The sequence below is a fragment of the Amia ocellicauda genome, chromosome 16 (genome assembly GCF_036373705.1).
Source record: "Amia ocellicauda isolate fAmiCal2 chromosome 16, fAmiCal2.hap1, whole genome shotgun sequence".
Classification (NCBI taxonomy): domain Eukaryota; kingdom Metazoa; phylum Chordata; class Actinopteri; order Amiiformes; family Amiidae; genus Amia; species Amia ocellicauda.
The window spans coordinates 5,377,679-5,395,713 of record NC_089865.1 but is presented as its reverse complement, the minus strand read 5'-3'; the positions used below and the strand labels follow the sequence as shown (position 1 = coordinate 5,395,713).

The 18,035-nt window shown below is 38.9% G+C and overlaps 1 protein-coding gene across 1 annotated transcript in view; it reads left to right on the top strand.

The window, feature by feature from the left end:
* Positions 1-26: 26 nt before the first annotated feature.
* Positions 27-18,035, top strand: part of slc49a4 (solute carrier family 49 member 4) — a 41,123-nt gene continuing 23,114 nt past the window's right edge. The window contains exons 1-5 of the mRNA XM_066687423.1: positions 27-552; positions 5,307-5,400; positions 10,511-10,779; positions 11,671-11,800; positions 17,250-17,358. Coding sequence (XP_066543520.1) covers positions 42-552; positions 5,307-5,400; positions 10,511-10,779; positions 11,671-11,800; positions 17,250-17,358 — 1,113 coding nt within the window. The 5' untranslated portion in view covers positions 27-41. The remainder of the gene's footprint in view (positions 553-5,306; positions 5,401-10,510; positions 10,780-11,670; positions 11,801-17,249; positions 17,359-18,035) is intronic.

Here is an 18,035-nt window from a genome sequence, read left to right as displayed (position 1 = left end):
AGATTCGAGATAAGCGCGTCTATGGATGACTCGGATCCATCATGGAGCTCTCTGGGATGCAGTTTCCCCGTCGCGGCCGGCCAGTTCCCTCTCCCCTGTGCACATGCGCGCAGGAGCTTCCCAGTTGTATATTGTTTTGGTTTCTTGGAGCAGCTGACATTGCCCCAAGTGCAGGGACGAGCCGAGCCGAAGTTTGGTCCATCTCCTGGGGAAGCAAGGCAGACCTTCACAACCAAACACACTCGCCGGCAAATGAAATGGGTGCCGGTCCGAGCTCGGAAGGCGAAAGGGAACCACTTTTAGCCCCGGCGCAGACGGAGAGGTTGCCACAGCCAGTCTACAGCAGGGTGTACAGCAGAAGATGGCTGGTGCTGGCTATCTTCTCCATGCTGGGGTTCATGCAGGGCATGGTGTGGAATACGTGGGGTCCCATCCAGAACTCCGTCAAGCATGCCTACGGGTTCACGGCCATCGACATCGCCATGCTGGTGCTGTGGGGCCCCATCGGATTCATCCCCTGGTTGCTGTTTATGTGGCTGATGGATAAAAAGGGTAAGACTGGCTTTGTTTGTCTCAGCTGACTGACAATGGATGGGGCTCGTTTTAGGTGTGCTTTGATCTAGCCCTTTTTTACAGGAAATATTAAAATGGGAAATGTAGGCTTAGGCACATGATTACTGGGCAGCTATCTTTGCACTGCTGTATGCTCACATATTTGGATAATTGATATTAAATTGTGTTACTGGTGCTTTGGGAGTAGGCCAGGGTGTTCACTGTTGTGATTTCCTGCTACACTACTTTTTAAAAGGGGGTTACATAGACAGCAAGGTACACATTATTGACATTGAACTTTTTAATTGCCCTTGGATGTCTAAATTAATTGCATTTGGGCTCTCCAATGCATTATTTTAATAGGGGTGTTTTCCAAGATGACAAATAAACTTGAGAGCTGGAGACAAAATGAAGTTGAAAACTAAAACCCCACCTCAACAACACATGTCTAGCCCCCGAAAATCTCATCTTGAAGTTGCATAAAGATGCAGGACTTGACAAGTGTGGTGCCATTGCTGCCTGCTGCTCGCCAAGGTCTTCAATGAGTCTTTTTCAGACAACAGAATAGATACATTGTGTAGAACATCAGTGACCTTGTAATTAAGTAACCAGGTTGGTAGGTTTTAAGAGATTAAGTTTCATTGACCTAATTTTATTGAATTAGACCTATGCAATGCAAACTTTTTTCAATGTCTAGCTGTTTTCAGACGCACTCATGAATGGCAACTTGTTGGCTGCTTTTTGAAGATAGAATCAAGTGGCTAAAGTGAAAGGCGTATTTTGTTCATGTGGAAAGTATTTTTGTTTGACATGCTGGAGGAAAACATCTATTGATTTCTCCACGCAGAGCAGCATTTTGATTATAGGTCACACTACAAGTTCATGATCCTAAAGTGGACACTTGATATTCACACCTAGCTTTTGTGTGCACAATTTACCTTGTCATATTTTGTGTTATGAATTATTTGCTAGTGTGTGTACTTCTTTGCAAGTGTACCACATGAACTGACTTTAGTTATGTAATCTACCAAGTCATTTAGAGTTATTGCCTTCCCCAAATTATGATTGACGTAACTAAATATACTTCTCCATGGTATCACTTTCCTTTCCTATACCTCACTGTGTTTTTACTACAGTCTCCTCTTTAAAGGGTTTTATTTGCAAAATTGGAAAGTAACTGTTTGGTACAAGGGAAAGTCACTCTGTTTTATGTTACCTTCCTGAAATGGTCACACAATGTAATTTAAAGAATAGAAATCTTGTCCGCTATGGGTTGTCTAACAGGAATTACAGTATACAGTGGTGCTTCCTCTTGAGTCACTTTTTGACTAGAATTCGGCCGGGTTCCTGTAAAACAGCTGTTTCGCAGCCTCAGTTTGCAGAGTCTTCATTAGCTATCAAATTGTACCTTTAACATGTGTTTTTTAAAATGGAAAAACTGCAGATGTCAGGGTGGTTCCTTTGAGTTGCTCACAGTATGTGCATCGATACAAAAATACAATACATTTTTGTCTTGTGCAATATAGACACACTACTGCAGGCTTACAAACCACAAAACCACCACCAGTTAGCTTGTGACTCATATGATCAGTACCTGAGATACATCGCATGACAAGTTAGTTACTTGATTGTATTCTGCGGTTTGCTGCCGTGTTAAACGATAAGAAGTTACAATGTGTATTAACAGAAGGGGGCACAGTCCACAATTTGCCAGTCTGACCCTTCAACAGATTCATAGTAAGTTTGCATTGGCATAAATTAATGTGTGCTATGTTGTGTGTGTTACATAAATCAGTTAATTTTTCTATTGCCTTTTCCTGTTTGCTATGATTGTGTAATCTTTAAGACCACATAAGCACTAGGAAATTCATTTCCAGCACCAGAAACTAATTTGAAACACTTCGGCGTGGTCACTGGTGCCTTTAAACTGTACACATTCCTTAGAAACTGATGACCTTTGGAATGAAAGTCAAACATGTCCCAGAGCTGAACAGCTCTCTCACTCATTCTTACAATGCACCCCCATCGCATCACAACAGCTGAATTTCCAATAAAGTAAACACTCAGTGTCAGAGGATAGACCTACGCACTGCTGACTCAAAACTAAAAAAGTAGTTTTATTCTTCTATTGACATCCTTTCTTTTTGACTTGGAAACCTGCTTTCTCCACGTCTTCATTGAGGTTGACAGACCAGAGGAAAATTGGCAATTTTCACAACATACTCTGGTAATAGAATTGTAGGCAATAGCAGATGCCTTCTAGAGGGGGAAAAAAACAGTGCTTTGTATGCTATTCTTTTTTTTCATTCATGTGATGAGACTTCCCTTTCTTATTTCATTATTAAGCAACTTGAAAGCTTGGGATTTCCACATGTCATTTAACCACAAAGAAGAAGAAAAAGCTTAATGCTGAGTCTTGTATTGTGAAATGAATTATTAAATAAATTAGAGATTATGAGCTTTTTAAAAGTCTTTGAAATCTGAGCTCTGAGCTTTGGCACTTAAAGCTCGGTAAAGCTTGCAAGGGGCTTGCTTAGCAAGAAATATCCATCTTCCCGATTGTATTTTATTGTGTGTAGCTGGGGCTAAGGACCGACTTCGCTGATTCTGCACCTGCAAAGATAGTTTTTCATATAAAATGTACTGTAAATAATTGTGTATCGTTGACATAAATTATTTCTCATTTTCTGCCCCTGCAAAGAAATTATCAAGCCTGTACACTATCTCTGCATGAAATGTTTTTTCTTAATACGCTTACTGTAAATTACTTATCCATCCGTGTGTGTGTGGATCTGTGGAGGTGGAAGCCATAGAATTGGGTTTGTTTTAGTGATTGCTTGCTAGATGCCTCATGGTGTTCTGTACCAGTGTTTTCTTTAATGCGTATGCATGATGCCTCATTCTTCTGTAGGCACTCACATTCACATTTTGTGAACCATTGACTTTTCACACAGCCCACACGCTAAGGTGTCTGACCACAAATACCACAGGAAAGAAAAATAAGCCGCCAGCAAGTTTGTGCATTAGAATATGTTTATATTCAGTAAATTACTGTATGAATATCTTCCCATTCCTGGTTGAGCATATTGTCTAGAGAAAAATAAACACAAATACATAATTATTGTACATTAATCTGTAGCAGTGTACACTTTTTAAATGTAGTAAAAAAGATGCATTAGTTGGATACAAAGACTTTTGCTGTCTGATTGGTGTTCATTGGATTAGAAGTAACACAATTTTCAAGTTCCAGAAGGTTTCCAAACAACCCATCATTTCCCACAGTTCTCCGCTTTGTCTTCACACAAGAGTGGGCTTTCTCTGTGCAAAATATCCAGATACTGTGTGGTATGACATCCAGGAGAAATAATCTAAAGAAATAGCAACTTGGGTTGTGTAATTGTAAAATTACATTGTTAAAGCACAATGCAATGTATGATGTCAGCACTTTCAGGTTTTACAGACGTTGTATAGCTATGTTTTAAAGCTACATTTATAGTGCAGGAATGCAAAAAAAACAAAAAAACATGGTGCATACAGTACATTTTAAAAGTTAAGTCTTTGATCCTTGATCTCTGAAAATCAATGAATGAATGTTTTTTTAGATTTAAAGATACCTTATTTATGAGGCCTAAACACATAAACATCACCCATATACTGACACAGCAACACCACATGGGGAAGGTAAAAGTATGCTATGACAGAATATATATGACTTAAACAGGAAGCCATGACTCAACTGTTCCTGTTGTGGAAACTGAGTTATTTAACATCAACTTTTACAACATTTGCACATTTTTTATGAAATATTTTTTTCACATGAACAAAAAAGTAATTAAATCCTGCATTACTAGTCGTTTCCTGGAACTTGGGTAACATAAGAGGAAATGTTTTTGCAGGAGTTATGGTGCATTTACAGGAAGAAAAACTCTATTCACTTTATACTAAGTGTCAGTTGATTTTTTTGTAACCCCCAAGAAATGTATTCAGAGCACGAAATGTGTGTCCCGTCACTATGTCCATTTTCCTGATCATTGCAACAACAACAGACAAACAACCCAATCCCACCAAAAACAGGAATGTTTGAAAGTTAAAAAAAAAAAGGTTTTAGCCCAGGGTAGTTCTAGCCCTGGTCAATTTTTCACTTCAGGTTGAGCTTGGCGAAGGGAGAATATAAGGATGACCTCTGCTTTGGTCTGTACTGTGCTTCAACCATTAGCAGACAGAGAGTGATACTTACAGGAAATGTATATAAGGGTATAGGCTACAATTGATCAATTTATTATAAATAAACAAGCAATGAATACATTGATTCAAAGAATATTACCAAAACGGTAAAGGCCTAATTTACAAATGCTTTGCTCCAGTCCAGAATGTAATTTTTCAAATTGACAGTAAGTAGTACACTACGCGAATAACCAGTTGTAAGAAAGATGCATGCCTGGAATCACAGACAAGTGTAAACATCTAATCAAATGAAGCCTTTTAGGATTATTGTAACTGTATTTTTGGCCCTGATTAAAAGAATACAGAAAAATAATAACTTTATCTTGGAAATGTAGGCCACACAACTGTATATCTTCTTTAAATGGCTTTTTCTAATGAAATTAAAACGGGGAAATGTGATTTATCTCAGCACCGCACCTTGTAATTCTGTTGAATGGATCTCATCTGTTGGATTTAATCTGTTCTGTTTCTGCTGTCAAACCACCATGTCAAGCCATTAAATCAGCTGAACGCCATGTTTGTTTCTGCAGGTCTGCGGGTGTCGTTGCTGCTCTCTGCCTTCCTCATGGTGGTTGGCACAGCTATGAGGAGCATCCCCCTCCACGACCTGACAGTGAAGAAATGGTAAAGAAATAGCATCTGCCTTATTTTTCTGGCTGACCATCAAGGACCGTCTTGCCTCAGTTATTTTCACTTTTTTACAAGGTGTACAATATTAAGTTAGAGGTAAATATGTTTGTGTTTCAGAACAGTTGATGTTTTGCATGTCTGTGGAAGTCAATAAGGAAGGCCATACTGATGTAGTGTGTGTACAGTAAGGTTTCTGTGAGTGCTGAACCTTGCTAGCTTTTTAATATTCTAATTTAAACTAATGTTGTACAGATGTTTCATTCTGTAGGGTTTAGCCATATTTCCATATAGCTTTAGGCCGGGCAATGTTTATGTTCTGAAGCACATCAAAGACTTGAATCCACTCTAGAAACAACTCAAACAAACTGAAAAACACATTCATCTTTTTGTGGAGATGTGCATTTTTTGTATTTGATAGGAAGACCGCTTCCACTGAGGTTATTTCAATGACTTTCAAATGCAAAAGTAATTTCATTAAGTTCTCCACTGTTAAGCTGCGGTATATTTCACATTAAGCTGCTCCATGGTTTCTATTCTAATGGTTTAAAACTACATTACAAGATATCAATTGTGCAGTAAAAAGGAAAATCAGATTCTTTTAATGAGGTTTTAAACTCATGCCCTCTATTTTATGGGATGTTAGCTTTTCTGCTCTTTTTTTTCTCATAGAATCGTCGAGAACCCGTCGGAATTAAAACAAACTGCAATAGTTTGTCTGCTAAACCTCACAAATGTGTGGTATTTCTTCACATTGTGTCTATATTCTAAGTAACAAATGAATTACATGGAGAAGCGGTCATTTTCAGATTTAGACCAAAACGAACTCTTGGTGCACCACAGAAAAAGGGGAAACTTTTATTTTTATCCCCCATTTAGTTTCGCTGTTGTCCACTGTGATTTCCAGTCGGTCTTTCCTGTAAACCGTTCAGTTGCAATCTCAATCAGATTGTTATCACAATGAACTAGCTTTTGCAAGGCGTGTTTGCAAACACTACACAACAGATGGCCTCTTTATCTCTGTCTCTGAGTAATAAATCATCCGGTATTATCCTATTCTTCTCAGGCTTGTGACACTTTCTAATTTTTACTCAGTCAGAGTTATATTCCAAAACTAACGGCTTTTCCTAATGAGGCAAAGAACTCCCAAGAAATGAGGAAGTATACTTTGTACAGTTGGGTGTGTCTTTATAATTATAATTTTAAATGCACCAGCAAGTTACTGAGTATCATTATTGTGTTACTTTCAAAATCTTATTGCATCTTTTTTTTTTTATTGTATGGTTGTACACATTTAAGTTTAAGTTCTGCTTCCACAGCAATAAGATACGGAGAACACAGCAAACCGAGCAAAGCAGTTCAGGTGCTATGATAATATTAAACATAATTTCATGATGTCCGTGAGAAACGTTTTTAATTTTCATGAAGGTTGAGCACAAATCAAACTGCAGTTTCTCAAGCATCCAGGCGGTGTCGCCACCTGCCTTAGCTGTGACAGTAGTGTCACCCTGAATGAAACCATAATTAACAAGAGAACATAATGCATGTTGCCTGTTTTGACTTAATCTATAAATATTGCTCATGCTTTTTTGGTGAAGCATGTCCCAAACCCTCACTCAGACCTAGCAGAACTATGAACTCAGTATCACAGGATTTATGAAGTAAGTTAAAAGCGCAAATTATATATAGTAGACCTCTTCAGGAAGTTAGTAAACTCATAATATTGCCATAATTTACCAAAACGAATCTTGATTTATAATTTATAGAACCAAACTGTGTTTCATTCTTCCCATTTTATTTATTAGGGTTTTAGCTATTCTTAATGATGTGTTATAACGTGATGAAGTGTCTTTATTTAGATGCTGCCGGCACAAGACATGTTGAATAGTTTACAATAAACCCTGCGCCGTGACACGACGGTCTAACGGGGCGTAACTTTCGGGAATTAAATCACTGACTTGGTGATGAAACAAAGTATGACTGCACGGTCCTAGGTTTTGATTTGAGATATTTGCCAGAGCTTTGTTGACAAAATCCCAGAGGGGTAGAGTTAAAGTCATTACTGTCACTTTGCAGTCAAAGCACTCCCTTCTCAGCCCTGAGCCCTGACAGAATCACTATGGGTCCAATCTAGAGACTGAGAGAGTCCGCATCAAGCCCTGACAGGAGAAGGCTGCTCTTCAGAAAAACAAATCTCTAGTACACAAAACAAATTATTTATATATAAATAACGTGGCGAGTTATTTTTGGGCAACATAATTTTTCTTGGCAAATAAGTCTGTTGGGGTTCATTGTTTCATCCTTCTTAATGGGTTTGCGTCATGTTTATTTTTATTTTTATATATATATAGCGTGAATATGCATTTGTATTTCCAGCAGCTCTGTCTTCACTGCAGTAGGGCAGTTATAATTGTGTACCAGTTAGGGTGTAAAATGTGTTCCTTGTTACTTTTATTTTCATGAAAGCCATATAAGTGTTTTTCTCACTTTCATTGGAAAGCACCCTGATGAAAAAGGCCCTGTGTACTGCTAAACCTGGGAAGTAAGAAGGCCTGCAAAAGCAAAGTTCATAATCACTGACCTGTATAATACAGCTTTATTGTCTGATTTTAGGTCACAATTCAATTACTCTAGGTTTTGCAGGGTTGATCAACATTTGGTCTAAATACAATTAACTATCACTATTATATTCAAGGGGTTCATTTTTTATTTAATTGTATCCCTGTGCAAGATCAAGACCTAGGTGTTCTGTTTTCTGCAATCTGTTTGACTTCATTTCTGATTTATATTTTCAATGTGCATAGCATTTGGCAATGACTAGCACTGCTGTCAACCCAAGCTCAGTAACATATTGCATTCATTCATTATTATGAGTACACTTTCAGATATTGGCTTCCAATCTGGCCAAGGCCAATACTTTTTGACTCTTCTTTATTACACATTATGGCACCTGTATGAAGTTTATTTCTCCTTATACTATGATCAAGATGGATATTTACTGTATTTTGTAAGCAGTACCATTCCCCAACTACCTGGATTGTCCTTAGCGTTTGATTTTCCTTTAAATCTGCAGTCTGTCAGTGTCAGTGTTTAAGCTAAAGACTTCATCAATAACTACAGATCGTGTTGCTCTCACTAGACTTTCAGAAATCACTTGCATAAAACAGATTGACAATTGGTAAGAGTGAGAAGTCTAAATAACCGGCGTTGTCCTTTATTTGAGTATAGGCACTATTACAGATTCAATTATCTGCTAAAGGAAACCACATTAAAACAGTGTCCCAGCCAAACAGCCGACGCTCCCCCTCGACACGGGGGCTCGAGCTCAGCCTGAACAATCGTGCATCGTGGGTCTCTCATTATTTTACTAATCAGCTTTAGCTTTGACATAAATAAAAATGTTACACTGAATAAATTCCCTCTGAAATGCTCCATCTATCTAGGCAGAAAAGCCCATCAGGGGATCAGAATCTAATCACAGCGAGGCAGTCAAAGGAAAAGAAAAACAATTCTTTAAGGTGATCCGCAGAGAGTTTGCAGCAATGCACACATCTGTCCCTCTAGTAAATGAGATCGGTAATCTTCTGCAGTGGGATGGCTTCGGCTCAGCCTTTATCGCGTTGGCTGCTATGATAGTTTTGTACAGATGCAACTACTCTGTGATTTCCTTTAGGAGAGGAGGTCGCTGACCAGTGCTCCAGACTGGACGCTGCGGTCCTGGTCACACAGATTGTGAAAAATCAACAGTCAACAGAGATAAGAATAGAACCGTCCTCAATCATTGGTTTAAAGGAAAAATAAAGCACACCACTTCCCCTTTTGAATGACCACATTGATTAAAATATATCCTGACATCATTGATATATCAGAGCAAAGCTAAATGTGGGCAGGATATTTTGGTCTGTAATAAAATTGGATTACACATTGAGTCCCCTTTTATGTTTTTCCTATCAGGCTTCCAGCTGATTAACAGCTACATAATTATCAACAGTGTTCATTTGTTTGAGCATCACTTTGGTTTCAATCTAACCTGCTTGATAATTCAGAGAAAAAGAGGTGATGCATATACTTTCACCATAATATGTAGATTTTCTAGTTCCAGATGAGTGAGTAACTGGTGTATCTTGCACAAATACATGTTTAGGACATATGAATATCAAGCTATTGAATATCGAACACTAAGGCATTGTGTATTTTATTGTGCCACATGTGGACCCCAAAGGTCTTTTTTACTGAGAACAGAGTAAACCTTATATTTGTAGTTAGGCTCCATAACTTAACTCCTGCCAAAGTTTTCTAATAGAATGAATCATACATGACAGAAAAGAGAAAAATCAAATTAAACCCCTCGGGGCCGAGCTCAGAGTGCTGTTCCCTGCTTTTTGAAATCTGTTCCTACGTTTTTTTTTCCTCTCACTGTGAAATAGATTGTGCATGCCAAGCTAATTTTCGGTAGGTGGGTTTCAGCTAGTAGTTCAGAGGCAAATTTGGTGAAAACGAAATGCCGTGGAGCAGATGTACGGACGGATTGTGCCTGTTTAAAGCGTGGTAAAGCGGCTGCGAACGAGTGTGAAGTGCCGGATGACAATGGGGCTTGTGTTCTTTTAATCAGTTCCTCCTATGCTGGGAGACTTGGTCTTGGCAGGCTTTCAGAAGAAGTGGTGCCGAAACTGTTGCAACTCTTTCTCTTAGGCACCACACACATGAAAGTCTGATTTTAACTAATACGAATTGCATATAGTTTGGAATGTTATAGTTCTACAAGTTTATTTTTTATGTCAATGGTTTTTAATTTTGTACAATTGTTATTTATTATATTATTTATTTATATATCCATCTCTCAGGCCATTATACATCATGTATTATATGTTTTGTAGACATTCAAAACCAATTAGTGTCATGGAGAGTTTGTAAATACAGTGTACGAATAAATTATAGGAGTTTGTATCTTTTGTATTTGTAAACAAATGTAAATTCAGTGTAGACCGATGATGTTAGACAATGTTTATTATATGGGTTTGAAAGCTAAAACAAGTTTAGAACTTTACTATTTAAAAAAAAATAACCATTAATTTACTCTTTATTCTACCATCCTTTTAATCTGCAGGTTAATTCATGGAGGTCAACTACTGAATGGTTTAGCCGGTCCAACTATAATGAGTGCTCCCCCCCTCCTCTCCACAACATGGTTTGCCCCGGATCAGAGGGCCACCGCCACTGCCGTCGCCTCCCTGGTCAACTACCTGGGGGCAGCGGGCTCCTTTCTGATTGGACCACTAGTTGTACCAGCACCCAATGAGACGCAGCCATTACATGTGGGAGCCGACCGGACCACGGACCATATAAGGGAACGACTCCAGATTGTACTGTATGCAGGTACCTTCTAATAACAGGGTCTCTCAAATATTTATTCTTAAAAAGCTTCAGATATTCCCGATTTACTTGAAGCACGATCTACAATTCTTAAACAATACCAGACTGTAAATTCTCGACAACATTCACCACCTTGTTCCATTAAAAAATGCTGAGCAACGTTTGGGCTGTTCTGGTTAACTGGCTCAGAAAATTAAAACACTTTAAAAAAATAAATAAAATAAAATTCAATAATAGATTAAGGTGCTGATATTGTTTAACCTAAAGGATCTCCGATTTAATTCCTTACGCAGAGAACAGAGAGACAGAATCCTGATCTAAAGACTTTAGAGGTCAGAATGAAATTAATTTTCGCACAATACAGCGGTCTGTAGTCTGAATTAAATTTCTTGATGCGTTGCTTGTGAAATTCTTATCGCATACCTACAGAACTGATCAAAACTCTAGTGGAATAGAAGCGGTTTGCTTTATTTATTTATTTTGTCTGAGAGTCGAAATACTGCTGCCAAAAAGAAATGTGTGTGATGGATCCAGTTAAACAATTTACTGAAAGTATTAATATTGATATTTGTGTAAGAACAACTAAAAATGTTGACGCCATTCCAATTCTGCAGTAGAAATGCAGCCAACAGAAAACCCGAGGAGACTGCATATCTAATTGGAAGGAAGGTCTTAGTGATGATATTTCACAACCTTTAGCCTCTGTGCCTGATCAGTATTATGTTTTGTGTTTTTATAGTGTGTTTTCTAAGAACCTCTAATGAAAGTTGTGTTTACGGTACAGAAAGCTCAGTGTGAACCCTTTCAATGACCCGCTCTCGTGCGGCTTTCCCACTTCAGCGTGACAGATAATTGGCTAAACGTGATGGGTATTTGTATGTCTCTGATTTGCAGAGTTTGCCATGATTGTGGTCCTGTTCGTTGCTGTGCTGGTGTATTTCCCTTCTCGACCCCCTCTTCCTCCCAGCGTGGCGGCGGCCAGCCAGAGACTGGGTTACAGGAGCAGCATATGCCGACTGCTCAGGTACCATTCTCGCCACCCCCCCACTCCCCAACTCCCAGAAGGTTTGATTTTTGCTCCCACCTTCAAGGCCTACCATTATAGGTATCATTTATACCTGACTGTCAGATTCTATCCAGCTTTAGGCACTGATTGTCACTTTAACACCTTAGCATTGATCAGTTGTGAAAAAGGGCCCCAGCTTCCCATTGGCAGTTAAATTGTCACTTTACAACCTAAGCAGTGATCAGTTGTGAAGGTTCACCATATAATACGTTTGCCAGGTAGTTTTCCCATCATCCCCCACCTTTCTTTGCTTTGTAATTTCGTTCCCACTGTTTTATATGAAGGATTACCTGAAATCTGACAGCTTTATGTTATGTCTACCATTCCAAAATTTTACCTTGGTATTGTGCTGAATGTGTTGGGTAATACGTTGCCACAGACGACATTTCAATTGGTGCTTTGTATATACACCAATCAGCCATAACATTATGACCACCTGCCTAATATTGTGTAGGTCCCCCTTTTGCCTCCAAAACAGCCCTGACACATCGAGGCATGGACTCCACTAGACCTCTGAAGGTGTGCTGTGGTATCTGGCACCAAGACTTTAGCAGCAGATCTTTAAGTCCTGTAAGTTGCTCCGTGGTCCAGTTCTAATGCTCACAAGCCCATTGTTGGCGCTTTCGGCAGTGGACAGGGGTCAGCATGGGCACCCTGACTGGTCTGTGGCTACGCAGCCCCATACGCAACAAACTGCGATGCACTGTGTGTTCTGACACCTTTCTATCAGAACCAGCATTCACTTTTTCAGCAATTTGAGCTACAGTAGCTCGTGTGTTGGATCGGACCACAAGGGCCAGCCTTCGCTCCCCACGTGCATCAATGAGCCTTGGCCGCCCATGACCCTATCGCCGGTTCACCGCTTTTCCTTCCTTGGAGCACTTTTGATAGGTACTGACCACTGCAGACCGGGAACAGCCCACAAGAGCTGCAGTTTTGGAGATGCTCTGACCCAGTCGCCTAGCCATCACAATGTGGCCCTTGTCAAAGTCGCTCAGATCCTTACGCTGCCCATTTTTCCTGCTTCTAACACATCAACTTTGAGGACAAAATGTTCTGCTGTCTAATATATCCCACTGACAGGTGCCATGATAACGAGATTATCAGTGTTATTCACTTCATCTGTCAGTGGTCATGATGTTATGGCTGATGTGTGTGTGTGTGTATATATATATATATATATATATATACACACAGAACAGGAATTACATTGAAATAGGTGGACATATTTTCAGCTCATCTTCTCTTTTTTTTTTTTTTACTATGCATTAGTTATGTATTAAAGGAATCTTTATCGTCTCAGAAAGTATATTGCTAAGAATCATGGCAGCAATAGTCTTTTATAGTCTGAATCTAACTTTATATACCTTTTATACAGCAGACTGACAGGTTCTAGGGTTAATGGTAAAGGAGGCCTGGTTTACACATGTGTGTTTCCTTTTCATTTGGGTTAAACATACTAAGACAAAATGATGTTTACCACGATAAAGCAGAATGAAAATTTTACAGTGGCCAAAAAAAGCTTTGATTTCCACTTCTGTCACTCAACGACATTCAGGGCCACTTCCATGTTCTGGACTGCCCTGAACTAATCTCTGCAGCCATCATTTCAGAACATTTTCCACATCTGTCTGGCAAGCTCAACGGCACAGTATTGTGTTGCTTCAAGGAAAGAGCTTCCAAAAAAAACACCACAACAACACAGAAAACCCACCAGCAGGACCTGCTATCCTATAGAGAATGTAATGCTATCTGGTGTCCTACTGATAAGCAGCTTCCCAAAAGAGCAGTCTTATTGTATTAGTCTGATTCAAAGGACACAAAGTGCTTCTGAGAGAGATTCCTGCCACACAGAGTGTCGGGCATTATCACAACAAGCAAAACAAACTCCGCTAACAGCCGCAACGCTGGGGTGTGTTTGCTAATGTACTCCCACTGCGATAACCTGCAAATCCCTTCCCTGATTTGCAGGTAGTGCACAGATCTGGGTTATATAATGCCACACTGTCATTCACTGGGAAGTTTTGAGTTGGTAATCATAAAATGAAGAGAAATATTTTTTTCTGCATCAAAAACATCCCACAAGAGACAGTTTTTTCCTTTTCAAGACATTACTAGCAATCTTTCATTAGTTTTTCTTTATGGTGCATAGCAATGTAATGTGGCTGTCTTTATATTTATTGGTTCAGCCCGAAGTGATCAGACATCTGATTAATAACAAACAAATCCTCTCTCTGATATGCGTGGGGCACAGCACGTTGCAGAATCTGCTTCCTGATGCATTGAGCAGTAGTCAGAACTGCCAAGGACAAATGGCACTTAGCTGATGATGCTGCTGGCTTCGTGGCTCTCTGGAATATTTTACAAAATCCTGCTTACTTATATACTGTAATATAAACAAGACCTCATCTAGAAAGGTGCATAGATATTGATTTCACACTGCAGCAAGGTTAATGAAAAGGTTGCAGGCAGGGAAATGTACTCCATCAATGTGCTTATACAGGAGCTTGCGACCGTCCAAGCCAAAAGCATGAAAAGACGCCAACAGGCCCTGCCGCAGCAAGAATAAGAAAATGTGAAATTCAATACGTACTTATGTCAACATAATCTTTTACAACCGATAGAAACATTATTTGTTCGCTAAACAGTAGGAGTCTATCAGAAATTGATTTGTTGTTTTTTTCCAGAGAAATGAAACGTGAACACTCAGCAGGTGGCTGGTTCATGGCTTGATGATAAATAAATGATACCCCCCCCAAGCCCCAAATTAGGGTGATGTTACAGCATCTGTCAGTTTTTAATTATTATTAATTGTTTCTTTTGTGGAAAGTCATTTTCCTCAATAATATCAGCAAGCCATGACTTCAGTGAAGCGTTTCAGTGGAAGCCTGTCGTGACTGTAATAGGTCCAGGACTAATTGGACGTTTGGCATGATTTGGAGAAACCAAAACGAAACGTCTTCCGTTTGCACACAACCAACGGTCAATTGTGTTCCGGTGGCAGCCGAAAGCACGGTAATGTGGCTTCAAAGTTGTTTACAGAGCAAAATGCAACACTGTGCATCCAGTGAGTTTGATGCACCCATTTTTCAGGGCTCTGGATCTAATTTAAAAGTATATTGATTCAAAAAGTTGGTGTTTTATTCAGTATGATGCAGTGAGAAATGAAAATATATGAATTGCTTCTGTGTTGTTTTTTTTTTTTTGGCTGAACTTTTTGTGTGCCTATTTCCTGACACATTATTGTTGAAGAACGTTCAAATAAAACATCTCTAACATCTCTTCATTTTATAGATTTTACCCATCAGCCCGTGGGAGGATGTACCATGTGTTGTCTGTTTGACTCATAGTGAGGAATTTGCAACCTAGGTTTAATCCACAAAAATAAATGACTCGGATATGTAAATGAATCCTTGTTGTTTATAGTATATATAGGTAGGTATATAAGACTGCCAGACTGTTGTTCTTTTGTTCCTTTTGTTCCTACCATATAGGGTTGTTGGAACCAAAACAAAGATATGGCAGCATGCAGAGACTAAACCTCACATCTCTGTTACTGTTCTTGTGTTGCAGTATATTGAGCTGTCAATCCTGATTGTGGCTGCCTTACATTTCCTGTGGATGTATCTGTTATTTCATGTTGTAGAATAATTCCTGTACCATTTTTTTTAATGAGCACCACATCAGTATTCTAAAGGAAATTAATACATTATGTGCAGGCTTATTTTCAAGTCTACTTCTGTCAGTTTGTTTATTTTCTTTTTGATGGAATAATAACTAATAATTGCAGAAATAATATTAATCGGCAGTAGACCCGGTGTGTATTGTATATCATTTCAGAATAATAAGTAGTTTTTCAGTCTAGTATGTGTAGAATAATTAGCCGCATCATTAGCATATATATTTTAACGTCTTGGGAAGTTGTAGTGCTGTGATTTGGAGAATTAGTAATCAATGCAGATGTAGAACAAGAAACGAGGAATAGGTGGAAATTAGCAACAGGACTATCAATGAGTCTGAATAGGGGTTGGATAGTCCAGATCTCGAGGGAAACTCTCGTCATGTCTTCTCGACACTGGAACAGCAGGAAAACTACCTGTTTATTGCTGCTAATGTTACAGGCTCCAGCAGTCTAATCCTTTATTAATTTCCCTCTGTAAAATTCTCACCTGCATTCCTGTTCCTTAATGTAACGCTAATCTAGAGCTAGCAAATTCTCACTCCCATCTGTAATAATCAGCTTAAAGCCACCGAGCCCGTCTCCGTACTCTTGCGACTCCCCTTAATGCTCTGATGGTGAGAAAAAGTACTTGTATTTCAAATTAGGTTTCATTAGACTAAGGCATTACCTTGGGCACGGCTGCTTTTCACTTCACCGGCAATTCGTGTAAGGGCGACGCTGTCAGTGCGAGGGTAGTGTGCCCTTCGGTGACATTTGTATTTATTTGGAAATGTTGCTTAGCAAGACATGGCCTGTTGGAGTGAATCCACCTTGTTGAGTAGGAGCTGCCTGGAGACCACACTATATTCAGTCAATGCATTTGTTCATTGCATTCACTGTTGGCGTTTAAATAATCTTGCCAGTGGTACAATGTGTGGGACAGCGACGCATTTTTAAAACGTCTGCCATGCCCGGTATTTTAATTCTTAACATTTCATTTTTTTTCATTGTGAATGACAGGGTTGATTATAAATAGCTGAAAACCCATTTTAATGTAGTATTTTTGTAAAAACTAGTGATTTAATTATTCCAATATAATTTTCATTCCTCCTCCTATAAAGTAGTAGGTACAGTGAATTTAAAAGATGTAAAAGAAGATGTGAAGGAAACTGTAGTGTAGCACCTTCATAATTATTTATCAAAGTGCGCACAATGTTTGTACATTTGTTAGTTAGTTGTTAAGGAAAAAAATTAATATAATTGTCTTAAAAAATAGGGTATTTGAGAATTGCAAAGATGTCTCTTTATGGGTGAAAGGTTGGTTCATTGTTACCTGTGTGGATTTATAAACGGGAAGAAATGTTATTTTTCTCTGTCTTTCTGTTACAAAACACTTTTAACTACTCGTCACTAGACCAACCTTGCATGAAACTCTCACTGATCTAGTGTGAAAATGCCACTCACCGACTACAAAGCCACTGTGTGTAGCTTGCAGTGTGTGTGCGCGAATGCATTGACAGTGTGATAGTTAAGAGTACAGCGCTGTCTCCGGTCTCCACTTGACAATGACCTTGACGCATCAGTCTTTGCTCAGTTAACGGAACCAGATCTTTATTATGCCTTAGCTTGGAGAGCTGTTAGGAAGTAATTCTTTTTTTTTCCTTTTAAAGAATGTAGAAGAATGCTAATGACACGGCAGTAAAGAAAATAGACATCTAACCAAGAAATGTCACTTTGTCTTATCAGCAACATTCGCTTCCTTATGATTGCGCTGGCGTACTCCGTGCCAACGGGGGTAGTGGCTGGATGGTCAGGAGTGCTTGACATGATCTTAACTCCTGCAAAAGTGAGCCAGGTAAGCAGTGATAAAAACCCATATATAATGTATCTGTTACCAAGTCATCTGTTCCCTTTTAAGACCTCACTGTGTGGTGGTATATGTTTGCCCTCCTGTTAACACTGGTTTCAAATTAAAAAGGCACAAAACCATTGAAAAATCTTTTGCATCTTAGAACACAGATTTGTCCCATGATCCTTTGCATTGTGATTGTTGGAGGTTAATTAGTTCATTGAGGCCCTTGTTCTTTATTTTGCCCTGAATTTAGTACGGTGTGGGAAAGTGTTCTCCGAAAGTTAGCGACAGTAAAAACTCCATCAGATAAACCCTATTTGGTCTCATTTCCCATTAGTGTTATCAGAATTGTAAAGTAGCGTGAAATGAAGAGGAAACTGAAGTAGAACATTTAAAAACATATTTGAAGAGTAGAGACAACATTGTCTTAGACTGAAAATAAGGTCTATCGAGAAGCTCTGAATTTGCCTTTTACATTTCGGACAGATGCTGACAGTAAGGGTAGAATACACAACCCAATGAACTAAATTGCTTTTTTAAATTGCTGTAACCATGGATTGTAGGAATTGGGGTGCTGTGGAAAGTCTGAATTAGCTTCCCATTGAAAAATAAACAAAGTGTTGTTAAGAAATGAACATTTACCCAATAAAGTGTTACACCTGTTTGTTATTTGATATATA